The sequence below is a fragment of the Hyperolius riggenbachi genome, chromosome 2 (assembly GCF_040937935.1).
Source record: "Hyperolius riggenbachi isolate aHypRig1 chromosome 2, aHypRig1.pri, whole genome shotgun sequence".
NCBI lineage: Eukaryota > Metazoa > Chordata > Amphibia > Anura > Hyperoliidae > Hyperolius > Hyperolius riggenbachi.
In genome coordinates, this window is record NC_090647.1 from 274,888,972 (window position 1) to 274,916,785 (window position 27,814).

The following is a 27,814-nucleotide window of genomic DNA, read 5'->3' on the forward strand; positions in this document are numbered from 1 at the left end:
ACATGTAACTGGTATAGCTTTTCTGTGAGGGCACATATTTTGTAAGCTGTTACTACAGTATATGTTTGTTTATTCACTTTTTTTCTTTTTTGTCTTGCAGATTGGTGTTATGATATTCTAAATACATGTGACGCTCATTCCTGCGGAGGTAAAAATCTTATCAATTGTGTGTTTATAGAATGCTAAATTAGTAAAGTCAACTACCGTATAACTAATGTGGACGCACAAAGATAAGCTCCATGGATTGATGGCTAGGATGGCTAGAATGTGCTTTGAAGCTTTGAGGCTTCTAACAATTAATTAATGTCTGTCCAATCTTTCTGTTGCATAATCACTTAGTGTGCACATAGAACTTTAAGAATGGTCCCGCACAAACTCACCATGTGGTCACATCTTGAGACGATTTTTTCTCAGGAGTCTTACATTTATGAATTAACCAAGGAGTCCCAAATGGCGAACCTATCACATAGCTGCCTGGAGATTTGGGCACAGGGGAAAGCCGATAAAACAGTGTACCCTTCTCTTACACAAGTCCCGGCGGCGTTAATTACTATTCTTCCTCCAGGCTGCCATGGATAGTGGGGAAAGACTTAATTGGGCTTTTAGCTATTGCTGGTGACCGAATTACAGTGTTTTTGCAGTGATTTGTGTCCCATCTTCTGACGGCACCCAAATCACTCACTGAGCACTACTATAGCCAAAATTGCTATTACGGTTTATGGTGGCGCCGGCTGCACCCAAATCTCCTGCACTGTTTTCACAGCACTCCCCCAAATGTGCCTCTTTATGGGAAAAAAGGAGAAAACAGCCAGGCCTTCAGGCTGGCTAATCTCGAAGGGGAAGAGGGGAAGGGGGGAAGAGAAAAATGGTGCAAGTGTGCTCACAGACACAGCTGCCACATGATTTTACTCATAGGGGTATATGCACGAAACTATGTTAAGCAGAATAACACACATTAATCCTTATTGCAAGATGAGTATAGCAGAATGCAGTATATGCAGTGCAATGCATTACAGCCTAATCGTCAGGTGTAAGACTTTATGCACATTATTCTAGTTACTGCGCTTTCACATTTAGTAGCATGATGACATAATCACCATGGTACATGGCCAGCATTAGTTGTGTTCATCACTCCAAACAGAACTCAGAAAGATCCTTTTTAGATTTGTTAAATAAATAAATAAATAAAACTCATTACCCTTTATATACAAAAAGAGGATGTCAGATGTTGAAGAAAGTCATAGGAACTTTACCTTGACATCTTGCTTCATCTGCATTTTTCAGTGAAAGCATTAGAAGCTTCACTCCTTGGACTATATGTCACAGTCTATAGGCTATAGAGGATGGAAGATGTTCTTCTGTACCAATCAAGTAGAGGAGTGGGGTGGGGTGGCAGTAGGTCACCAAATGATTTACCAGGCTAAATTGTGGCTGCAAGGGGTACATGGGGGAAGGGAATTATGGCTCTTTTTTGTTGGTTATAATGGCATATAACGGCACATAGATTGTGCATTTCAACTGAACTCATATGATACTGATAAACTATTACTGTATATTACAACCACTGTCAATGAAGTTAAAGAGGAACTCCAGTGAAAATGTAGTAAAAAAATGCTTCATTTTTACAAATTATGCATAAATGATTTAGTCAGTGTTTGCCCATGGTAAAATCTTTCCTCTCCCTGATTTATATTCTGACATTTATCACATGGTGACATTTTTACTGCTGGCAGGTGATGTCAGTGGAAGTAGCTGCTGCTTGCTTTTTTGGCAGTTGGAAACAGCTGTAAACAGCTATTTCCCACAATGCAATGAGGTTCACAGACAGGAAACCTGTGGCGACCATGGTCCTCACAGTTTCCTGTGGGAGGGGTTTCACCACAATATCAGCCATACAGAGCCCCCTGATTATCCATTTGTGAAAAGGAATAGATTTCTCATGTAAAAGGGGGTATCTGCTACTAATTGGGATGAAGTTCAATTCTTGGTTATGGTTTCTGTTTAACCTCCTGAGCGTTACGCCGCTCAGGAGGTTTTGTTAGTTTTTGCACCCAACATTATATACTTTGCTCACATGGTTGTAAAACCTTTAGCTAGCACTGGGCTAGCTAGTAAACTTGTCCGGCACCCCCCGATCCCCCGATCCACCAAGTTTATACATTACCCAGCCTGGATCCAGAGGTCGGCGCAGCCTCCCCGTACAGCTTCGGTCTTCACTATGGGGAGGATCGCACATGACGTCGCTGACGTCATGATGTCATGCGTAAACCCGATCCTCCCATAGAGAGACCAGAGCTGTGCATAGAGGCTGCGCGATCGCTGGATCCAGGCTGGGTAATGTATAAACGGGGGTATCGGGGGAGATCCCAGGCGATCAGGGGGTGCCGGACACCTTTACTAGCTAGCCTAGTGCTAGCTAAAGGTTTTAAAACCATGTGAGCAAAGTATTTAACTATGGGGGACTCCTGAGGACAGAGAGTGGTATGCCCGACACTGTGTACCGCTAAGGAGGCTGAGTCAAGCACTAGTCCTCACACTTTGCAATATAAATCAATTATTAGCTATTCTGGTGCCCAATTAACTCTATTAATGCCTCTATTAAATGTACACTGTTTTAAAGTGTACCCAAGGCAACATGTGACAAGATGAGATAAACATGTGTATGTACAGTACAAAACATTAATAAGCAGGTTGTTTTATTTGTTTTGTTTTGCTGCCTGAAAGAGTTAATTTTTAGGCATGGAAGTGACAGCTTCTGTCTTGTCAGTACCTTGTTAGGAATAAAGTAAACATCACTGATAAGCAAATTACAGCCATAAGTTTTCCTGGCAGAATACAACTTCTGAGGGCAGAGCAGAAATAGAAACAGGTCAATAGTTCATGTGTTTGTACTCTGGGGCACTTAGTAAACTGCCATTTATCAGACAAAATAAAACACTCAATCTACTTTGTAATTCCATGTATATTGTATAGTGCTGTATATGCTCTTCCATGAATTTTAAAATTGGCCGTGTAAACTGTAAGCTTTAAAGTGGCCTTACAGTCGTAGATGGCCATCCAATGAGCCCAAAAGATACATCTCTCTCTGATGGGAATCTTAGCAGAGAGGGATCTATTCCTTCCACACACTGTACACACATATTCAATAGCACAATGGCATAGTGGTTAGCACCCTCCCCTTGCAGCGCTGGGTCCCCAATTTGAATTCCAGCCAGAGCACTATCTGCATGGAGTTTGTATGTTCTCCATGTTTCTGTGTGTGTTTCCTCCGGGCACTCAGGTCTCCTCTCACAGCCTAAAAAATATAAATAAGATAATTTGCTTCCCCCTAAAAATCGGCCCTAGACTATGATACATACATTACATGATACATAGACATATGACTATGGTAGGGATAAGTTTATGAGCTCCTCCGAGTGACAGTTAAGTGATAAGACAATATACTCTGTAAAGCACTGTGGAAGATGTTGGCACTATATAAATAATAATAATAATAATAATAATAGATTTCAGCATGAAATCTATTGATTATCTATTGAACTCCAGCTACAGGTTGTCAATCTACTGCTGCTACTGCCCTGCCCTGAGCAATTAAAATGTCCCGTTTGATCAATCAGTAGCTGAATTCAATCAAAACTATGATCAGACAGGCCTGCTGGGGCTTTGATTTCCAGCAGATTTGACCACAGTTATTGAATCCGCTGGGAACATCGACAAATGTATTGCTGCATTTAGTGCATACAAAAAATAAAATGATGTTATGTTAAATTAACCACTTGCGTATCAGCAGTCTCTGGCCCCATACCATAAAACGGGGCTTACCTTCAAATCACCATGTGTACCCGACACTGTCGCCAGTCACGTCGCTAACCCATCGCCGCATGCCCCTCGGCCTGCTGTTGCTATGACGGCAGAGCTCTGTAAGCTGGTCAGGAGTGGATTTCATTGGTTCCTGACCCTGACATCAATGTGAACCAATGTGATCCTGACCAGCCTGCGGTGAAGGAGAGATTGGCAGAAATGGTGGGTCGGTGTGGCGTGGTAATTGAAATCTGCGCTCTGGTAGGAGTAATCAGCCACAAACAGGGCAAAGATTTCAATTACAGTGAGCAGTAAGTGGTTAATGTTATCACATTCGAAATGGCAAAACTAAATTAGGCAACCAAAATGATCAAGCTAATATTGACTGTAAATAAACTTTGTTCTCTAATGGTCAGAACATAATCTCCTCAATAGGTTATAGATGGTGTTAAAATGCAGGTTTAGGTAATTTTAGTGCTGATACATGGAAACCAAAATCATTTATAAAGGTGTTACATTTTGATGGGTCCTATAAATGACTTCAATCTGTAAGGGACTTCTAGAAATACCGCTCATACACAAAGCAAAGTCAAGTGTTTCATCATAAGATTTAGGTAGATTGATTCACAGCATTCGTCTCAGACATGACTACTTGCATTTATGTTACTGAAAGCATTAAATGTCTATATTTAATGTAAACAAAGTGTGTCATTCATGTATTTGTCACTGAGTGCTAAACACACAGTAATTCTGTCTTACTTTCTGTGTTTTTTGTCACACAGGAACACAGGCATGGAAATCAATAGAAGAATGTGGTGGCAATAAACAGTCTCCAATAAACATTGTCACTAGAAAAACTGTACTGGATGAAAAACTAAATCACATTGTTTTTCATGGATATGACAAAGGACATAGCTATGCTTTGAATAACACTGGCCATTCAGGTACCTTTATTACAATGTACATGCAGATACTTTTTAGACCTTCTGAAAGCCACCCTCAGACTAGTTGCAAGGGGTCATGGGAAATGTATGGAAAATGTAACAAAATCTTAACCCATTCAGGTTCCGTCGTTTTCACGTGAGAAATGTTCACCTCCCATTCATTAGCCTATAACTTTATCACTACTTATCACAATGCACTGATCTATATCTTGTTTTTTCCGCCACCAATTAGGCTTTCTTTGGGGGGTACATTTTGCTAAGAGCCACTTTACTGTAAATGCGTTTTAACAGGAAGAATAAGAAAAAAATTGAAAAATTCATTATTTCTCAGTTCTCAGCCATTATAGTTTTAAAATAATACATGCCTCCATAATTAAAACTCGCGTATTGTATTTGTCCATATGTCCCGGTTATTACACCGTTAAAATTATGTCCCTATCACAATGTATGGCGACAATATTTTATTTGGAAATAAAGGTGCATTTTTTCCATTTTGCATCTATCACTATTTACAAGTTTAAAATAAAAAAAATATAGAAATATTTCATCTTTACATTGATATTTAAAAAGTTTAGACCCTTAGGTAAATATTTACATGTTTTTTTTTTTATTGTAATGGTTTTTTTTTATACTAAACATTTTATTTGGGTACTTTTGGGAGGGTGGGAGGTAAACAATAGATTTATAGTGTAAATGTGTGTTAATTCTTTTTGTTTTGTTTTTTCAGGTGTAGTATTACTTTTTGGCCACAAGATGGTGGCCATGAGTTTGTTTACATGACGTCACTCTAAGCGTAGCACGCGCTTAGAGTGACGCATCGGGAAGGAGACGGCCAGAAAAAGCTCAGCTTCCGAGAGAAGCTGTCGCTTTTTCAGCGGGGGAGAGGAATCAGTGATCGGGTTCCATAGCCCGATACATTGATTCCTTGGCTACCGAATCCGCGGCCGGGAGTGCGCGTGCACGCGCATGATCGGCCGCGGGGGCACGCGGTAGCGCGCATGGTTCCTGGACGTAGAAACTACGTCCAGGAACCAAAATAGGTTAAAGAGGAGTTGTAGTGAAAAAACACCACAATGAATAAAATAGCTTATTTTTTACAATAATCAATTATAAATTATTTAGTCAGTGTTTTTGATCTCTCTGATTTACATTCTGCAATGTATCACTGGTGGCATCTGTATCAAATGTATCACTGGTGGTGACATCTTATAGTTCTGCCAGGTGATCAGTACAGAATGTTTGTTACTGAAAGTTCTATGCAAAGAGGAAGATACAGGTTGCTTGGCAGTTGGAAAAAGTGTTATTTCACACAATGCAACAAGGTTCACAGACAGCAAACTGTCAGGATAATGGTCCTGACATCACACTGTGGGAGGGGCTTCACCAAAATGTCATCCATACAGACCTTCCTGATGGTCTATACAAGAAAAGGTAAAGATTTATTGTGGGAAAGGGGGTATCAGCTACTGATTGGAATTAAGTTTTATAATTGTTTACAGTTCCTCTTTAACTTGGGGGAATATGGGATAAGCTCTGCTGATCATTCGAAAATGCTGGTTACCTGGCATTTGTACTGGTCCTCTGACTCTAATACCTTTTGATTCACTGACCCAGATCAAGTATACAGATCAGGTGCCCTGACAGTGTAGCATGGATCAATTCCTTGTATGTTTATGCAGATGCGGAGCTCTGAAAACACAAAAGCCAAAAGAACAGCATTTCAGCCAGGCAAGGAAACTTAGGTGGTGGTCTCATTATTGATCTTGGTGAAGGTGCTCTGTAACATCAAACAAAAAATGTTATTTTATTGTAGGACTTATAGAGTACTGACAGACTAGAGCCTTTCTCATTTTGCTACTGCTATCTTTTCCCCCAGGGGAGAAAGTCCCCTAATTACCTGCAGTGCATCTTACTTGGATCTGAAATCTTCTTTACACCTTATTGCAATTGTATTTGCACTCAGTGCTTTACCTTTCTGGGTAGTCTACTGTACTATTATATCATAATCTTTGTACTACATTGATTTATTGTTGGTACATTACGGCAGCATGTCCCGTGTTTTACTATTATGGCACATTACCCCTGGTAATATTGTACCCCACCACATAGTTCTAAATGTTTTGTTATCATCATAAGTTTTTATTATCATGGGTGAATAAAATTATGTATGAATGTATCTGATGCTTAGTGCTGTATTTTTTGGTCTTCTTTTCTGCGTTTTGGTGCATTTTAGTTTAAGGCCTTTCTGCACTATCATCAGAGTCTATCATTAATATTTTTGTCAGTTGCTCATTGAATTGTCATAGAGATGGTGCTTGTCCAACTATCTGTGTTTATTATCACCACATCAGGATGACATTGGGGACCATGGATTCACTGTATGTCTTAAAGTGGGATAAAACTCTGACATAACATTCAATAAAAATGTGTTTTCCTACTTTGTATTACCCATATAGTTATCATATTTGCTTTTGTGCACAAGTAATATTATCTTAAGAAAAGGTGGGGGGAAAGGCTGTGCATCCCTAAACACATGCTCCAATTGAATAGTTAATCGCACAGGCATACACCACCTCTGCTAGACTGAAAAATGCATGCCCTGCATCCAAGACAAGTGCTAACATTTATTAAACTAGGAGGAACTTTAGCTTCCAATATGGTTTGCATGCAAAGTATAATGTTCTAGACACTTGCGCCATGGTGAGGCAAACCTCCGGGCAAGTGACCTAACCTAAATTTAAAACCTTGGGAGCAGCTAAGCAAAAAAAATGTGTAACTTACATTTTGTTAAACAACGAGGAGAACGCCAGCGCATACCACTAAGGCTGCATCTGAAATGACCACCAGCTCAGTGTGCAGCACCTAAATAGACTTTCTGCACACTTCGCATTAAATTCAGATGCAAATCATATGCAAATCTGCTACTACTTATCATGCAAACAGGAAACTCAGGAGGAGGGGCTGGGAGCAGCTAACCTGATAGTTATATAGTTACAGAGTTAAGAAAACGTAAGGGGAAAGGCTGCGCATCCCTAAACACATGCTGCAATTGAATGGTTAATCGCATAGGCATACACCGCCTCTGCTAGACTGAAAAATGTATGCCCTGCATCCAAGACAAGTGGTAACATTTATTAAACTAGAAGGAACTTTAGCTTCCAATATGGTTTGCATGCAAAGTATAATGTACTAGACACTTGCGCCACGGTGAGGCAAACCTCCGGGCAAGTGACCTAACCTAAATTTAAAACCTTGGGAGCAGCTAAGCAAAAAAATGTGTAACTTACATTTTGTTGAACAACGAGGAGAATGCCAGCGCATACCACTAAGGCTGCATCTGAAATGACCACCAGCTCAGTGTGCAGCACCTAAATAGACTTTCTGCACACTTCGCATTTAATTCAGATGCAAATCATATGCAAATATGCTACTACTTATCATGCAAACAGGAAACTCAGGAGGAGGGGCTGGGAGCAGCTAACCTTATAGTTATATAGTTACAGAGTTTAGAAAAGGTGGGGGGAAAGGCTGCGCATCCCTAAACAGATGCTGCAATTGAATAGTTAATCGCACAGGCATACACCGCCTCTGCTAGACTGAAAAATGCATGCCCTGCATCCAAAACAAGTGCTAACATTTATTAAACTAGGAGGAACTTTAGCTTCCAATATGGTTTGCATGCAAAGTATAATGTACTAGACACTTGCGCCACGGTGAGGCAAACCTCCGGGCAAGTGACCACCAGCTCAGTGTGCAGCACCTAAATAGACAGAAAGTCTATTTAGGTGCTGCACACTGAGCTGGTGGTCATTTCAGATGCAGCCTTATTGGTATGCGCTGGTGTTCTCCTCACTGTTCAACAAAATGTAAGTTACACATTTTTTTTGCTTAGCTGCTCCCAAGGTTTTAAATTCGGTTAGGTCACTTGCCTGGAGGTTTGCCTCACCGTGGCGCAAGTGTCTAGTACATTATACTTTGCATGCAAACCATATTGGAAGCTAAAGTTCCTCCTAGTTTAATAAATGTTAGCACTTGTCTTGGATGCAGGGCATGCATTTTTCAGTCTAGCAGAGGTGGTGTATGCCTGTGCGATTAAACATTCAATTGCAGCATGTGTTTAGGGATGCGCAGCCTTTCCCCCTACATTTTCTCTTACTCTGTAACTATATAACTATCAGGTTTGCTGCTCCCAGCCCCTCCTCCTGAGTTTCCTGTTTGCATGATAAGTAGTAGCAGATTTGCATATGATTTGCATTTGAATTGAATGCGAAGTGTGCAGAAAGTCTTTTTAGGCGCTGCACACTGAGCTGGTGGTCATTTCAGATGCAGCCTTAGTGGTATGCGCTGGCGTTCTCCTCGCTGTTCAACAAAATGTAAGTTACACTTTTTTTTGCTTAGCTGCTCCCAAGGTTTTAAATTTAGGTTAGGTCACTTGCCCGGAGGTTTGCCTCACCGTGGCGCAAGTGTCTAGTACATTATACTTTGCATGCAAACCATATTGGAAGCTAAAGTTCCTCCTAGTTTAATAAATGTTAGCACTTGTCTTGGATGCAGGGCATGCATTTTTCAGTCTAGCAGAGGCGTTGTATGCCTGTGCGATTAACCATTCAATTGCAGCATGTGTTTAGGGATGCGCAGCCTTTCCCCCCACCTTTTCTTTACTCTGTAACTATATAACTATCAGGTTAGCTGCTCCCAGCCCCTCCTCCTGAGTTTCCTGTTTGCATGATAAGTAGTAGCAGATTTGCATATGATTTGCATCTGAATTGAATGCGAAGGGTGCAGAAAGTCTATTTAGGTGCTGCACACTGAGCTGGTGGTCATTTCAGATGCAGCCTTAGTGGTATGCGCTGGCGTTCTCCTCGAAGTAATATTGTCTGTTTACAAATTCCCAAGTACAGTTTATCTGATCTGAAAACTGCCATTGCATTTTATTACATAGCTACTGTATTCATACATTAAAATCTATCTAGTGATCACTTCTCAGCTCTTTCTGCTTCTCAACTCAGTACAGCTCAGTATCGGCAGTTTGCTAATGTTTACTAAAAGTATTTGACAAAAAAAATATAAACAAAAGACAATGTTATAACTCTGAATTTGGCCAGAAGCTGCCCGCTGAAGCAAGGAGCTTTCCACTAAAAAACAAAGTGGAATGTTTAACTCTTTGAATGCTGTTCTGCTACAATTTTTTTGTGTTAGTAGATTTGATGCTGTAAATACGGTAATCTTTTAGAGGATGTGCTGAGTTTTATACCACTTTAGGGTGTTAAGCTGAATAATCACAGTCCTTCAGCTCCACTTACTATATCAGCACTACCAGTTGACTGTGGTTGCTTTCCATTAGATATTTTTCTTTCAGCAAACAAATCTTATTAAAATCAATAAACCCACAATGTGTGCACCTCCAAATATCTCCAATACAAATATTACAGTTACTCGGTTGTTCCTATCAGCTTGGATCGCACCTGTCTTAGTTATAAGTGTGTGTACCACTTTAAAACAAAACTTATATAAAACAATTACAGGGCGCTCAACAATATAATCTCTCACAGTGGGGTACAGTTTACTTTGTTCACACTTTGCTCATAAATTGTCCCTCCAATTTTGCATGTGCCTTCCAATGCATACAGTTCACATAAGCAGGCTCTAAGTGTCCTTAAATGTATTGATGGTAATACTTCAAAGCTTCCAGAAATTAATCCAAACATGCAAAATAAAATAACACTGCAATAGTGTAATATTACTGTATAGTATAGCCGTCTAAAATGCACCAGTGCTCCCCGATTTGTTTACTGGCACCCAGTGCACCACCACCGAGCAGTCAATAGAGCCTCTCACCAAATGCTATGGCTGACCTGGCACAGACCAGCAAATATCGCTCAACAGGCAGCACCAGCTTCCTTTACCAGCAGCAACAGTCCTGCATAGAAGTAGGTCTTGGCGTGGTAAATTTGTGAGTCCTGCAGCTTCCTTTCCCAGAGACACAGCACAGATCTGCTGCTGTATAGCAGTAGGTCTTGGTGTGGTAAATTGGTGTATCCTGCGGCCAGCAGCTTCCTATCCCAGAGAAGTTATTTTATTTTGCATGTTTGGAACCTTGAAGATTCAGAGAGGAATAAATGCAATAAATTTGTGAACTGGCAGGGCCAGAGGAGCAGTTTGCTAAACCTTAATCGGTCAGCTAAAAAAATGTTGAGCGTATACTTGTACTATTAATGTTTGGAAGCTTTGAAGTATTACCATCAATACATTTAAGGACACTTAGAGCCTACTTATGTGAACTGTGGGCATTGGAAGGCCCATGCAAAAATGGAGGGACAATTTATGTGTAAAGTGTGAACACTGTAAACTGCACCCCACTGTGAGAGATTATATTGTTGAGCGCCCTGTAATTGTTTTATATAAACAAATCTTATTACTGTGATGTTTTCATTATTTTGTCCATCCTCTGTAAATTTCAGTTAGAAGGAAAATACATTGTGCAGAGTGCAGAGTAAGCTGCATATTTATTATTTGCTACACTCCTTTGCATTGCATGTTTTTAGATTTTGATTTGTTGATATTTTTTTTCTAGTTCAGTTAACTCTGACTGGGCCAAATGATATTACAATTTCAGAGGGAGGACTTGGAGGTACCTACCTAGCTGCACAGCTTCACTTCCACTGGGGTAGCACAAGCACTTTTGGATCTGAGCATTCCATAGATGGAGAAAGATATCCAATGGAGGTAAGAATTCCTACAAATATTTTTTTCCTCATCATGTTATGCTAAGACTTTGGAATCGGATCAGAAAGCTTATAGCACAAAACTTTATGTTTTTGTGTAGAGCTTTTAACACTTTTTTTGTTCCTGGATAATAATTTCTTTTTAGCATGGTTACACACAAAAGGCATGCATGTGAAAAAGTTGTGCGCTAATTTAGGCACGACATTAAATAACAATAATGGAAAAATAACAATTTGTTTACCCTGGTGGTGCCTAACCCTAAGAACCCCTTTGTGGTGTCTAACATTAAGAACCTCGATCCCCATTAACAATAATACGAAAAGTAACAATTTAATCGCAGCTGCCTGCTAAATAGCACAACGGCTTTCAATATTACGATACATAACAATTATGCCCATTTTTGGCCACACTTTTATTAACTGTTCCTCACAACAGAGCTATTTCTAGGCACAGGTAGCCAGACCTGTACAGGAGCACAGACAGTATAAAATGTGTGCTCTAAATAGCCCCTAATGCTCCCACAGCTGCTGGAACTCAGTCACGCTGCCTGTCACCACTCACTGTCCCCACTGCCTTGGGATTGACTGTAGCAGCCAGACATGGAGAAGTATGTGACGTGTGGTTGCATTAAACAGTTCTACCCCTGTACAAGGAGATCAGAAAGGGAGCAAAACTCCAGGAGCCAGGAGATGAGAGCATGCATGCTGCATGATCTGGTATGGATCTGAGCATAAAAGAGTTATGCTGAGCATGAAAGAGGCATGGTGAATACAACAAAAGGGAGCTCCTGAACATAGAGTATGAGGGGGCAGCACAAAAAAAAGCTGTAAATGGGCAGAATACACAAATAAAAATCAGAAAAAAAAGTATCCCTGCTTCTGCCTGGCTCTCCCTCTCCAGAGCTTTCACTTATTTAAGGGGTACTGCCACCTCCTTCATCTCTGCACTGATTGTCTGTCTGATTTGAACCAATGGATGGATGAATTTGGGCAACTGTGTTAATCGTCATAATTTTCCTGTATAAATCGTTGGTTATTACGATAAAAAATGTCAGTTAAATATATCATATATGAGACACACACAGTGATATTTGAGAAGTGAAATGAAGTTTATTGGATTTACAGAAAGTGTGCAATAATTGTTTAAACAAAGTTAGGCAGGTGCATAAATTTGGGTACCACAAAAAAGAAACTAAATCAATATTTAATAGATCCTCCTTTTGCAGATATTACAGCCTCTAAACGCTTCCTGTAGGTTCCAATGAGAGTCTGGATTCTGGTTGAAGATATTTTGGACCATTCCTCTTTACAAAACAACTCTAGTACATTCAGATTTGATGGCTTCCAAGCATGGACAGCGCTCTTTAACTCACACCACAGATTTTCAATTATATTTAGGTCTGGGGACTGAGATGGCCATTCCAGAACGTTGTACTTGTTCCTCTGCATGAATGCCTTAGTGGATTTTGAGCAGTGTTTAGGGTGGTTGTCTTGTTGAAAGATCCAGCCCTGGCACAGCTTCAGCTTTGTCACCGATTCCTGGACATTGGTCTCCAGAATCTGCTGATACTGAGTGGAATCCATGAGCCCCTCAACTTTGACAAGATTCTTAGTCCCTGGGCTGGCCACACAGCCCCACAGCATGATGGAACCACCACCTTATTTTACTGTAGGTAGCAGGTGTTTTTCTTGGAATGCTGGGTTGTTTTTCCTCCATGCATAACGCCCCTTGTTATGCCCAAATAACCCAATTTTAGATTCATTAGTTCACAGCACCTTATTCCAAAATGAAGCTGGCTTGTTCAAATGTGCTTTAGCATACCTCAAGCGGCTCTGTTTGTGCTGTGGGCGGAGAAAAGGCTTCCTCTGCATCACTCTCGCATACAGCATGTCCTTACATTTCCTCAATATGTTCCTAACTGTGGAAACAGACAGCTGAAATCTCTGAGACAGCTTTCTGTATCCGTCCCCTAAACCATGATGGTGAACAATCTTTGTCTTCAGGTCAATTGAGAGTTGTTTTGAGACCCCCATGTTGATACTCTTCAGAGAAAATTAAAAGAGGGGGAAACTTACAATTGACCCCCTTAAATACTCTTTCTCATAATTGGATACACCTGTGTATGTACCGTATTTTTCGGACCATAAGACGCACCGGACCATAAGACGCACCTAGTTTTTTGGGAGGAAAATGAAGAAAAAAAAGATTCTGTGCCAAATAGTGTCCTAAAATATTTTATGCAGCATAGAACCACAATAACACCTATATTCACTCAGGTTCTCTCATACCCCCAAAGCCCATCAGGTGCTCTCATTACTCCCGACATATTCCATCAGGTGCTCTCATTATCCCCCTATATTCCATCAGGTGCTCTCATAGGACAGTGTCCCAAAAACAGTACCCATTAGTCATGCAGAGACTCTCTCTGCTATCTAGCAATCTAAGGTACAAAACATACTGTAATCACTGCCACCCAAAGCCATTAAAGATTTCAGAGCTGCTCTATCATATATATTTGCCCATCATGTAGAGACTTTATGTTATTCAGCAAATAGGTTGTATTGTCGTGCAGTGTAAAACACTCCAGCCTCTTCTCTCACCAGGCTAAAAGCTGTCAGCAAAGTTCAGTGTTGCATAAAGGTGTGTGGATACCCATCATGCAGAGAGAGTATCTCTGCATGATTTATGGTTATCCACACATCATATGCAACACTGAACTTTGCTGACAGCTTTTAGCCTGGTGAGAGAAGAGGCTGGAGTGTTTTACACTGCACGACAATACAACCTATTTGCTGAATAACATAAATTCTCTGCATGATGGGCAAATATATACGATAGAGCAGCTCTGAAATATTTAATGGCTTTGGGTGGCAGTGATTACAGTATACAACAGTATACAACGTTTGTGAGGCTTACAGTACTGCATACAATTTACAGTAACGGTAGTACATTTTTACAAGCAAGCATTACAATAATATTAGCCGCTCATACCATACCTCAATGACAAGCTGCTGCTAACTAACAGAAGCGATGTGTGACAATGGGGTGTGCAGTCTTTTATCCATCAATCATGCAGGGCAAAGTGCTGGGCGGAGATCTTCAGTACTTACGCCCAACCACCAAGCGGCATCCAGCAGAGGGCGGAGTGCTGGGTGGAGATCCAACGTACTTTTGGCCAGCCATCTAGCAATACATCCAGCGGTGGGCGGAGTTTCGGCGGCAATCACACGAGCACACGAGGTGGACACGTGGGCGGACTACCGTACATCCCAGCAGAGGGCGGAGTGCTGGGCGGAGATCCAACGTAGTTTTGTCCAGCCATCTAGCGATACATTCAGCGGTGGGCGGAGTTTCGGCGGCAATCACGCAAGCACACGAGGTGGACACGTGGGCGGACTACCGTACATCCCGACTGGCCGCTGAACACCGAACTGCACAGAGGGTGGATTGGAGGTGGCATGGAGAGCGGGCGGAGGTACATTATTGTGGTATGGAGAGCGGGTGGAGGCAGATTATTATGGTGTGGAGAGCGGGCGGAGGCTTATTGCGGGCGGCATGGAGGCGGGTAATTGGCGGCGACTTGAAGAGCGGGCATGGGGGCAGAATCGGCAGATGATTGGCGGCATGGAGCTGGCAGACCGAGGAGGATGATTGATGTGCAGCAGGCACAGAGACCGACAGAGTGCAACAGTAATAACAGTTTTTGCAGTATGTGTAATGCATTTTACTACTATTTTTTGCTCCCTTTGGACCATAAGACGCAGGGACTTTTTCTCCCCACTTTTGGGGGAGAAAAAGTGCGTCTTATGGTCCAAAAAGGTCAGGGGTGACTGAGCTTACCAAGCCAATATGAGTTCCAATAATTAGTTCTAAAGGCTTTGGAATCAATAAAATGACAACAGTGCCCAAATGTATGCATCTGCCTAATTTTATTTGAACAATTATTGCGCACTTTCTGCAAATCCATTAAACTTCATTTCTCTTCTCAAATATCACTGTGTGTGTCTCCTATATGATATGCTTAACTGACATTTTTTTATCGTAACAACCAAGATCATGACAAGTAACAAACCTTTGCATCTCACTATACAGTATATGGATTTCTGCACAAATTGTCCATAAAATGTGATCTGATCCTCATCTAAGTCATAACAAAAGACAATCACAGTCTGCTTAAACTAAGACCACACAAATAATTAAATGTTACCATTTTTTTTTATTGAACACACCATGTAAACATTCACAGTGGAGGTGGAAAAGGTATGTGGACCCTTGGATTTAATAACTGGTTGAACATCCTTTGGCAGCAATAACTTCAACCAAATGTTTCCTGTAGTTGCAGATCAGACGTGCACAATGGTCAGGAGTAATTCTTGACCATTCCTCTTTACAGAAGTGGCCGTCCTGTAAAGATGACTGCAAGAGCACAGCACAGAATGCTCAATGAGGTTAAGAAGGATCCTAGAGTGTCAGTTCAAGACTTACAAAAGTCTCTGGCATATGCTAACATTCCTGTTAGTGCATCTATGATACATAAAACACTGAACAAGAATAAAGTTCATCTGAGCATACCACAGAGAAAGCCACTGCTGTCTAAAAAAACATTGTAGCACGTTTAAAGTTTGCAAAAGAGCACCGGGATGTTCCACAGGACAGAGGTGCTAAATTCACTGCACATTGATTGCTGTGTTTGTTGTCCCCGTTTTATTGCCTGAAGAAGTGGGTCTGTTCCCACGAAACGCATTGCAGATTTTGGGGTACTATTGAATAAATGTATTCGTTTGATTTGATGACAGACCTTGGTGTCTAATTATTGAGGGGAAGTTCACCACTTTCCCTCCCGGCAATTTTTAACAATTTTACATTAATTTTATTCTGCTGGCTGTGATGATCTGCTCGGCTGCCTGTGCAGACAGGCAGTTTTTTGGCCATTGTTTGGGTTTGCATGCTGCAGGACTCTGGAAAGAAGAGCTTCTGTCAGTTTTGCAGCTTGTGCTGGCTGAGGAATTTGCATACGTTGTCATGCAAATTGCCTGGCCACATTCATTGGAGGCGTGTACTATAAGTACTATGTGTTTCCCACAATGCTGCGCTGTTCATAAGGAGTCTTCCTGTGAAACACTCTGGAGAGTGTCAGCCATGCTCTTTGTTTGAAGATCAGCTTAGAGTAATTCCTGGAAAACTGCACTAGGCAGGTTTCCTTAGTGCAGTTAGGATTGCTTATCTGTTTGTTTGTTCTGTTGCTATTGTCCTGTCCCAGCGTTGGTCGACAGGAAATGGTTCTGATCTCTGTTCTTGGAGTATAGCTGGTGCAGTGGTTGCTACCAGCTATCTCTTCTGTTCTGTCTCCTTGGATCGCGCTAGCCACTTTTCGCTAGCACTGTGGATCCTTCTGTTCTGTCTCCTGGGATCGCGCTAGCCACTTTTCGCTAGCGCTGTGGATCCTTCTGTTCTGTCTCCTGGGATCGCGCTAGCCACTTTCCGCTAGTGCTGTGGATCCTTCTGTTCTGCTACTCTGTACCTGGATCGCGCTAGCCACTTTCGCTAGTGCTGTGGATCCTATCTCTCGCTTGTCCCCGTTTTCGTGTGTCTGTCTTGTCTGCTACGAACGCTTGCTGGAGGCTCGGTGAGGTAACCGTTAAGCAAGCGCTCGCGTCCTCTGTTACTTGTTTGTCTTGTCTTGGTTAGTTAGGCGTGCTTGTCTCTATTGTGCTTATCATGTGGAGACCACGCACGAACGCGTGCACTGTTGCGAATGAGTGCGGTGTTCGCGTTCAGTTAGCGTTTGTTATTTTCCTTGTTATTCTCATTGTATTATTTGCTGTGCCTTTGCTAACCTCGTATTCTGTTCTGATCTGCCTTGTGTCACGTCTGGCGATCGCACCTCTCGCGATCGCGTTCCTATTTCATATCTGCTGTTGTGTGTGCACTGTCGCGGGGTGGCGACTAGGTTGGCGCACACACATACAACCTGTCCCTTTGCTCGTTCTCATTCGCAATCGCCTCTCTTGCGATTGCGTTCTGCGCTTCGTACAATTCCTGTCTGGCATTTGTGGAGGTACAGAGGATTGGTTCCTCTGCACTCCCCAGCGCCATCTGCCGACAGGAATTTCCCTCTACAGGTGCGTAGCACCTTTTGCTGGGTGCCTGCAATTATTGTGGACGATTTCCACCGTATCAGCGCACGCGTTGTGCGCTGATCATGGAGAAAGTTCCACAATCGTTACACTGGCGCCTCTGATCACCTACCAGTATAACTTTAGGTTTGCCTGAGGTAAAATGTTTCCTGATTACTACATGCCTTATCACCATGGTGATAACTCTAGAAATGTTATTAAAGACAGGAGATAAGCTTAGTGAATTGAGGTATATGTGTAGAGAAAACAAGGCACAGCACACCAACATCAAAACCTCATCCGAACTGTGAAGTATGGTGGTGTGGTTTGGGGCTGCTTTGCTGCGTCAAGGCCTGGACGGATTGCTATGATTGAAGGAAAAATGAATTCCCAAGTTTATCAAGACATTTTGTAGGAGAACTTAAAGGGGAACTGAAGAGAGAGGTATATGGAGGCTGTCATGTTTATTTCCTTTTAGACAATACCAGTTGCCTGGCAGCCCTGCTGATCCTCTGCCTCTAATACTATTAGCCATAGCCCCTGAACAAGCATGCAGCAAATCAGGTGTTTCAGTGGTTCAGACTTATAAGTCTGATCTGACAAGACTAGCTGCATGCTTGTTTCTGGTTTTAATCAGATACTACTGCAGAGAAATAGACCAGCAGGGCTGCCAGGCAACTGGTATTGATTAAAAGGAAATAAACATGACAGCCTCCATATACCTCTCTCTTCAGTTCCCCTTTAAGGCCATCTGTCTACTAGTTGAAGCTCAGCAGAAGATGGGTGTTGCAACATAACAATGACCCAAAGCATAAAAGTAAATTAACAACAGAATGGCTTAGGGCCTATTTCCACTTCACGCGGATTCTGGATGCAGAAAACTGACTCCAATGAATACCTACGGGAAATCTGCATGAGGAAAATTGCGTTTAGTGGAAACAGGCCCATATGAATGTCTCATTGGAGTCAGTTTTTCTGCATCCAGAATCCGCGTGTAGTGGAAACAGGCCCTTGAACAGAAGAAAATACGCCTTCTGGAGTGACCCAGTCAGAGTCCTGACCTCAACCTGATTGAGATGCTGTGGCATGACCTCAAGAAAGCTATTTACACCAGACATCCCAAGAATATTGCTGAAATGAAACAGTTCTGTCCTAGGGAGAGTAGCGGCAGTGCTAAACTTTCTCCATTTGTAGACAATTTGTCTTAATGTGGACTGATGAACAGCAAGGCTTTTGGAGATACTTTTATAACCCTTTCCAGCTTTATGCAAGTCAACAATTCTTAATCGTATGTCTTCTGAGGGCTCTTTTGTGTGATACATCATTCACATCAGGCAATACTTTACGGGAAAAGTGTTTTTATAGGGCAGGGCATCTGTAACCAACACCTCCAATCTCATTTCATTGATTGGACTCCAGCTGGCTGACACCTCACTCCAATTAGCTCTTGGAGATGTCATTAGTCTAGGGGTTCACATACTTTTTCCACCTGCACTGTGAATGTTTACATGGTGTGCTCAATAAAAACATGGAAACATTTAATTTTTTTGTGGTTTAAGCAGACTGTGGTTGTCTATTGTTGTGACTTAGATGAAGATCAGATCACATTTTATGACCAATTTGTGCAGAAATCCATATAATTCCAAAAGATTCTCATACTTTTTATTGTTACTGTATATGGATGCCATATTTAGATCTCAATTCTGTAAACGTCATTAACCTTTTTTCTCTAAGATTACATAAATGGCCAAGCATCATAATCCCCTTATCTTCCCATTTTAAAAAACCTCCATGCTGTATTGTATTCTATAGGGTAGGCCTGACAACTTTCTAACCTCTCTCCACGTTAATATTGTGTCCCTCATAATTAAGTTATATTTGATGCGTACAGGTAAATCTTGTTGTTTAGTATGTAGCAGACCTTTTAGTGTCCAAGGTTCAGCGACTGCAGCTTCCAGGTCATAGTTTGAGAATCTACTCGTATTATCTATCCAATCCTTGACATGGCACAGAAGACAAGCTAGGTTATATAACCTTATGTTTGGTATGCCTAGACCCCCCCATTCTTTGGACAACTCCAATTTTTTCAAGGCTACCCGATGTTTTTTCCCTTTCCATAGAAAATCGGTGAAGGCTTTCTGCAACATCTTGACCACCTTATGTGCTAGTAACATGGGTATATTCTGCATTGGATATAATAGTTTTCCAAACGAGATCATTTTTACTAAAAATGCTCGTCCTATTAAGTTAACAGGTACAGCAATTTAACAAAATTTTCTTCATATAGACTGGAAGGATCCCTTGTTATCCAAATACCCAAATATTTTATTTTCCGTGAGGCTATTAGTACTCTGAAGTCCTTCACCCATTCCCTTCCTGCATGCTTAGTCAAAAAAAAAGCTCAGATTTACTATTGTTTATTCTAAACCCTGTGAACTCTCTTATTCCCCCCCAAAATTTCAAGATTTCCCCTAACTGCTCCTTAGGTTTTTCTATAAATATTAAAAGATCGTCAGCAAATAATGCATGTGTGACTCTATGCGATTCCAAAGATACCCCCCTGACCTTATTTTCCAAAAACCTTGAGATTGGCTCCATTGCAATGTCAAATAGAAGAGGCAAGAGTGGACATCCTTGCCTTGTACCTGAGTGTAGAGGAAACGCTGCTGATAGATAACCAGGCTGCTGAATGTTCATAAATCGTTTGTAAGAGCGTCATAAATTGCCCTTCAAAAAACCCATATTTCTCAAAACTGCATGTAACCATTTTCTATTAACATTGTCGAAAGCTTTCTCCATATCGACATTGAAGATGGCACACTCTTTATACTTTTCAGGATATGCTCTCACCTGTTCCATCACAAGCATCACTTATGTTCATCACCGATGACCCTTCCTTTATAAATCCTACTTCATTTGAAGAAATAAGAGTTGGCATTAAAGTAACTAGCCTGTCTGCCATCAACTTCGAGAGGATCTTAATATTCTGATTAATCAGGGAAATAGGCCTATATGAACCTGGATCAGTAAAATCCCTTCCTTCTTTAGGTATTAATTTAATATAGGCCAAATCCAAATATTTTAAACGGGTATTTCCCTGTAGAATAGAATTATAAAGTTTAGTAAGAGTGTCAGGGAGTTCCTGTTGCAATAACTTATAATATTCTGGCGAGAAGCCATCTGGGCATGGAGCCTTGTTACTAGCTAGGCCTTTAATTACATTCAAAATTTCAGGTGTTGTAATCTGAGCATTTAAATAGGTCTTCTGTGGATAGTTGCTGTAAGGGTAATTGATCTAATAGTTCTTTTGCTGTTTGTTCATTGTATCCCTGCTTGTCAAATAATGATTTATACAACATTTTTAAAATATCTATTACTTCTTTAGGATTAGAGATGGCCCGAACCTCCGATTTTCAGTTCGCGAAGCGGGTTCGCGAACTTCAGCGAAAGTTCGGTTCGCGTGAACTGCAATAGACTTTAATGGGGAGGCAAACTTTGAAAACTAGAAAAATTTATGCTGGCCAGAAAAGTGATGGAACAACAGTGACTGTCCAGCTGATCAAATTTGGTCTGTCCACAATGAAGCAACGACCTTATTATCTTTGGTGTGCCACCCCCCGAGACACTCATATACCCGGCGGTCATTGCTTCATTGTGATACGCAAGCCCCTTCACCATGGCAAGGTAATGATCATGAAGGGGAATGGGCACATGTACATGCCTTTTGTTTTGTTGTTGCAGCTGCAGTGCAGCCAGAAAAATTAGGCAGGCATGTACACGCACCAGAAAAACTATTATAGCAGCCGCTGCTAGCAGCGGCCTTAAAAATTCAGGAATTCGCCTGGAGTCCTGGACCCTGTTGGTGATGGCGGAGAAGGCAGTCAAGCGGCCTGCGGGCAGAGATGCTGTGTGGGGAGCGACTTAGTCTTGGGGCAGGCAGCCAGTCACACGGCGTGCAGACAGAGATGCTATGTGTGGAGACTGACTTAGTCTTCGGGCGGGCAGTAGCCCTCCGGGATCCATGCCTCATTCATTTTGATAAAGGTGAGATACTGAACGCTTTTGTGACTTAGGCGACTTCTCTTCTCAGTAACAATGCCTCCAGCTGCGCTGAAGGTCCTTTCTGACAGAACGCTTGAGGCAAGGGCAAGACAAAACTTGGATGGCAAATTTGGACAGCTCTGGCCACAGGTCAACCCTGCGTACCCAGTAGTCCAAGGGTTCATTGCTGCTCACAGTGTCTACAGCCACACTTAAGGCCAGGTAGTCGGCTACCTGCCGGTCCAGGCGTTGGTGGAGGGAAGATCCGGAAGGGCTAAGGCGAGGTGTTGGACTAAAGAATGTCCGCACGTCCGACATCACTATGAGATCACTGGAGCATCCTGTCCTTGCCTGCGTGGACATGGGAGAAGGATTACTGGCAGTGGTACCTTTATTGCGTTGTGCTGTGACATCACACATTGTAATGCATAGTTGCCAGCTTGTTCTGCATGTGCTGCATCCTTTCTGCCTTCTGGTGAGTTGGTAACATGTCCGTCAGTTTGTGCCTATACCGAGAGTCTAGTATCGTGGCCACCCAGTACAGCTCATTCCCCTTGAGTTTTTTGATACGGGGGGTCCCTCAACAGGCTGGACAGCATGAAAGACGCCATTTGCATACAGTTGGATCCAGATGTACTATCCATCTTCTCTTGCTCTTCCTCAGTGACGTCAGGTAGGTCCTCCTCCTCCCCCCAGCCAAGAACAATACCACGGGAACGTCGAGCAGCACAAGCCCCCTGTGGCGCCTGCTGTGGTTGTTCTTCTGCCGCTGCCTCCTCATCCTCCTCCTCCAAAGAAACACCTTCCTCATCATCCAAGTCTGACTCCTCTTCCCCATACGACTCTTCCTCCTCCTCCCCCCTCTGTGCTGCCGCAGATGTTGAGGAAACATCTGATTCTGATGAAAATTGCTCCCACAACTGTTCCTGCCATAACTGTTCCTGTTCACGCTCCTCCTCAGCTTGATCCACCACTCTACGCACGGCACGCTTCAGAAATTAAGCGTACGGGATCAAGTCGCTGATGTTGCCTTCACTGTAACTCACCAGGTTGGTTGCCTCCTCAAACAGCCGCATGAGCATGCATGCATTTCGCATCAGTGTCCAGTTGTTGGGCCAGAACATCCCCATCTCCCCAGATTGTGTCCTTTTACTGTAATTTTACAGGTACTGGGTGACGGCTTTCTCCTGTTCTAGCAGGCGAGAGAACATGACCAGGGTCGAATTCCAGCGAGTCGGGCTATCACATATCAAGCGTCTCACCGGCAAGTTGTTTCTCCACTGAAAAGGTCTGCTGAAAAAGTTTGCTGTCTGCAAAGCGTGCCATGGCCGTGTAAGACCACCTGAAATGCCCACACAACTTCCTGGCCTGCTTCAAGAGGTCCTCTAAGCCTGGGTACTGGTGACAGAAATCTTTGAATGACTAGATTGAGCACATGTGTGATGCAGGGTACATGTGTCTGCTTTCCCAAATTCAATGCGAAAAGGAGATTGCTGCCGTTGTCACACACCACGTTGCCAATCTCCAGCTGGTGCGGGGTCAGCCACTGATCCACTTGTTTGTTAAGAGCAGCCAGGAGAGCTGGTCCAGTGTGACTCTCAGCTTTGAGGCAAGACATGTCTAAGATGGCGTGACACCGTCGTACCTGGCATGAAGCATAGGCCCTGGGGAGATGGGGCTGAGTAGCTGGAGAGGAGATCACAGCACCAGTAGAGTTGAACTGCCACTCAGCCAAGGAGGAGGATGACAGCAAAGAAGATGTAGTAGGAGGAGAGGAGGTGGCAGGAGGCCTGCCAGCAAGCTGTGGAGGTGTCACAAGTTGGTCCGCTGCACAGCCACATACTCCCTGCTTGCCATCAGTCACCAGGTTGACCCAATGGGCTGTGTAAGTAATGTAGCAGCCCTGACCATGCTTGGCAGACCAGGCATCCAAGGTCAGGTGGACCCTTGACCCAACGCTGTGTGCCAGAGATGACACCACTTGCCTCTCAACTTCACGGTACAGTTTAGGTATCACCTTTTTAGAGAAATAATTGCAGCCTGGTATCTTCCACTGCGGTGTCCCAATGACCACAAATTTACGGAGTCCACCAGCTTGTACGGTAACAGCTGGCGAGCTAACAGTTCCACCACGCCAGCTGTCAGACGCGGGCAAGGGGGTGACTGGCAGAAATTGGCTTCTTCCGCTCAAAGATTTCCTTCACGGACACTTGGCTCAGTGGCGGACACAGCCAGCAGTGGGCCCCTGTGCAAAATTGTAATTGTGGGCCCCCTACGACCTGCGGCACGCAGCGTGCCGCGTCAAAATAGGGGCGTGGCTACAACCTGCGGCGCAAACAGGCGTGGAATGAAAAAATGGGCGTGGCAATGACCGGATGAGGGCGGAGCTAACTGTAACTTAAAGCGAACCCGGGGTGAGGGTTTATTTCCTTTTAAACAATACTAGTTGCCTGGCGGCCCTGCTGATCTATTTGGCTGCAGTAATAAACTGAATTACACCAGCAACAAGCATGCAGCTAATCTTCTCAGTTCTGACAATATTGTCAGAAACCCCTGACCTGCTGCATGCTTGTTCAGGGTCTATGGTTGAAAGAATAAGAGGCAGAGGACCAGCACGGCAGCCAGGCAACTGGTATTGCTTAAAAGGAGAGAAATATGGCAGTCTCAAGATTATTCTCACCTCAGGTTCCCTTGAAAAGTGCAACGCAAAGACAGTGGGCCCAAGTTTTGGTGACCCTTTCCCCAGAAAATTCACATAATCGTGCTGGTTTTCTCAAGAAAATACACATCATGTCGGCAGATATGCCCAGAAAATACGTGCAATCATGTCGGCAGATATGCCCAGAAAATACGTGCAATCAAGTCGGCAGATATGCCCAGAAAATACATGCAATCAAGTCGGCAGATATGCCCAGAAAATACGTGCAATCATGTCAGCAGATATGCCCAGAAAATACGTGCAATCATGTCGGCAGATTTGCGCAGAAAATACATGCAATCATGTGGCAGACCTGCCCAGAACATACACCTGCTAATATGAATAAAAAAACAAAAACATTTACTCACCTGCAGCAGCAGACCTCCTGTCCCAGCCTCCATCCGGCGCGCAGCTCCCATGGGTGGTTGGGTGGATAGGTAGCCTGGTGGGTAGGTGAGTGGGTGGGTGAGTGGGTTGGTAGCCTGGTGGGTGGGTGGGTAGGTAGCCTGGTGGGTAGGTAGCCTGGTGGGTGGGTTGGTAACTAGCCCGGTAGGTAGGTAGGTAGCCTGGTGGGTGGGTAGGTAGGTAGCCTGGTGGGTGGGTGGGTAGGTAGGTAGCCTGGTGGGTGGGTAGCCTGGTGGGTGGGTTGGTAACTAGCCCGGTAGGTAGCCGGGTGGGTGGTTAGGTAGGTAGCCTGGTGGGTGGGTGGGTAGGTAGGTAGGTAGCCTGGTGGGTGGGTAGCCGGGTGGGTGGGTAGGTAGCCTGGTGGGTGGGTTGGTAACTAGCCCGGTAGGTAGCCGGGTGGGTGGTTAGGTAGGTAGCCGGGTGGGTGGGTAGGTAGGTAGCCAGGTGGGTGGTTAGGTAGGTAGCCGGGTGGGTAGGTAGGTAGGAAGCCTGGTGGGTGGGTAGGTAGCCGGGTGGGTAGGTGGTTAGGTAGCCGGGTGGGTAGGCAGGTAGCCCTTTTAGTAGCTATCCGGGTGGGGGGCCCGACTCCTATCCTCCCTCCCTCCCTTCTTTCCTCACCTCGGAGGGCCCCCCTCCCGATATGCGCGGCGGGAGAGCGAGCGGCAAATACAGGAAGTCTTCGGCTCTCCAGGCAGAAGCTAGAGGGCTCCGCCACTTGGTCTCCAATATGTCTCCAACTCTTTCGACATATTGGAGACCAAGCGGCTGAGCCCTCTAGCGCATGCCTGGAGACCCGGATTTGCCGCTCTCCCGCTGCGCATACCAGGAGGGGGGCACCCAAGGTGAGGGAGGGAGGGAGGATAGGAGTCGGGGCCCCCCGGGGGAAAAAATAATAAAAAAATATATATATTTAAAAAAACAAAAAAAACTTAATGGGCCCCTGAAGAAAACGGAACTTCAGGGGCCCTCTAGCGGCGGCACGGCCTGCACGGCCGTATGTCCGCCACTGACCTGGCTGCTGTGGGCAGAGGGGCAGGAACCGCTCAAGGGCAGAGGCGGAGTGGAGGAGGGTGGCTGTGAAGGTGCAAGGGAGAAAGTAGCTGAAGATGCTGCACCTGAAGGAGGAAGAGGAGAAGGAGGGTGGCTTTTCTTTTGTGTGCTGCTTTTGCTCAGGTGCTCTTCCCATTGCAGTTTGGGCCTTTTCTCCATGTGCCTTTCCACGGCTTAATTTTTGGAGGCAGAGAGAACAGATGGCATTGCTCCGATCTGAGGCAGACACATTAAAAAATGTCCAAACCGCTGAGCCCCCCTGGGGTGATGGCACTATGGTGGCATCAGCAGATGACGTTGAAAGGCATGTTGGCTGGCTGTCCATAGGTGGTGATACATAGCGCCGGACACTGCCACCAGCTGTTTCTGACGACGAGCTCCCCCTGGTTCTTTCAGGAACTCGTCTCCTCCTACTCCTCTCTGACTCCCCCTCTGAACTGTCCCCTTGGTCATCTTGTTTCTTAGGAACCCATGTGGGATCCGTATCATCATAAACATCATAATCATCCTGCTCAGCCTCGCTTGCCTCAGACACCTCCAAAAATGCACCAACAGCAGGTACTTTATCATCCTCCTCACACGTTATGTCCATAGTGTCTCCGCCTAACTCAGACATATACAAATCCAAAGATAAGTTGCACGTCAATCTTGCTTATTGCATACAGCATGAAGACCTCCCTATGAAGAAAATGGAAATGTGCACATAGTGCCCAGTACTGCTAATTACACAGACTCTTAAACCTCGTGCTGCACTCCTGGGGGATGTGCCACCACCTGGGAAAGACAACGGGTAGGCCCCCCCTCGTGAATTCACTCACCAGCTCCAAACTTGCACCAAGCATATCATGTAGAAAACTTTTGCTGTCCAGGCGGTATTCCAGATAAAACTAAGTTCCAGGCTTTATTAAAAACGAATTAAAAGGCAGTAGGTGACAGACCTCTCCTCGGCCACGGTACACAGGGTAGTGCATCTCCACGATTCTGCCGATACTTCCTGGTGACGTCAGCTCGCTCCCTAGCTCCGCCCTACGCGTTTCATCTCAGCGACTCATTCAGGGGCTGGTTACGCACTGACATCCAGCCTCTGAAATACCGCCGTGCGTGTCACGTATCCCCAAAACCCCGCCCTCCTCGTTGCTAGGCAATCGTGTGGACGCACTTTACAAACATTAACAACAGCCTCATGGACATTAAAACAATAAAAACAATAATAGCGAAAGAGGAATACATAAAAAGCGGAATACATCTGTATATCTCTCCCCTCTCATATATAATCACTTATTGCACATCCGCTCATCCAGTACCTATGGTCTAGTCTCACTTAGCTAGTCCGTGCAAATTAGTGCAACTCATCCCACACCACCCCAACCTACCCACCCCAATCTGCAAACCCGTTATACCACATAGACCATGACCAAATTCAATATATCCTAATGTGTCACTATACTACATCATCAAATAAGAGATCCTCTACCGTGCAACCCCACTGTGAAACTCAGACATATGAGGTGATGTAACTTGCTTAGCGCCTTCATCTGGTTGTAACAATAATGGCAGTGAATCAGTTAATTCCCCACCAATTAACTCATGCGGAGTGTCAAATGCAGTGGATGTGGTGCTTGTAGTAGCGCTGGTGGCTGCGGAAGATGAGGTGTTCTGTGTTAAATAGTCAAACACGCCCTGACAATCTTGGGAGCTGATGGGACGTGCCTTCTTCTGAGCACTGTACTTTGGAACAGGGCCACACAAAGTCACATCAACACGACCTCGCACAGACCTTCCGGCTGGGCTGCCTCTGGGTCTGCCTCTGGCTCTGCCTCTACCTGTTTTGTCCGTTGTGTCCATATCGGGTGGGATGAAGTGAAAGGTATGCACTGACTTGACTAATACAATGTGCAGTCACACAGGTGCAGTTAACAGGTATGCACGGAGTGGTATATCACACTGCGTGCACTCACGTAGGTAGGTGGGTGCACTGAACACAACAGGTAGGTATATGCAGTGATGGGTATTACTATGTGCACCTGTCACAC

At 43.9% G+C, this 27,814-nt stretch overlaps 1 protein-coding gene across 1 annotated transcript in view; it reads left to right on the plus strand.

Annotated features, from left to right (window-relative positions):
- CA4 (carbonic anhydrase 4) overlaps positions 1-27,814 on the plus strand; it is a 141,834-nt gene that overhangs the window by 66,575 nt on the left and 47,445 nt on the right. Inside the window, exons 2-4 of the mRNA XM_068268722.1 lie at positions 101-148; positions 4,584-4,745; positions 11,320-11,471. Coding sequence (XP_068124823.1) covers positions 101-148; positions 4,584-4,745; positions 11,320-11,471 — 362 coding nt within the window. The remainder of the gene's footprint in view (positions 1-100; positions 149-4,583; positions 4,746-11,319; positions 11,472-27,814) is intronic.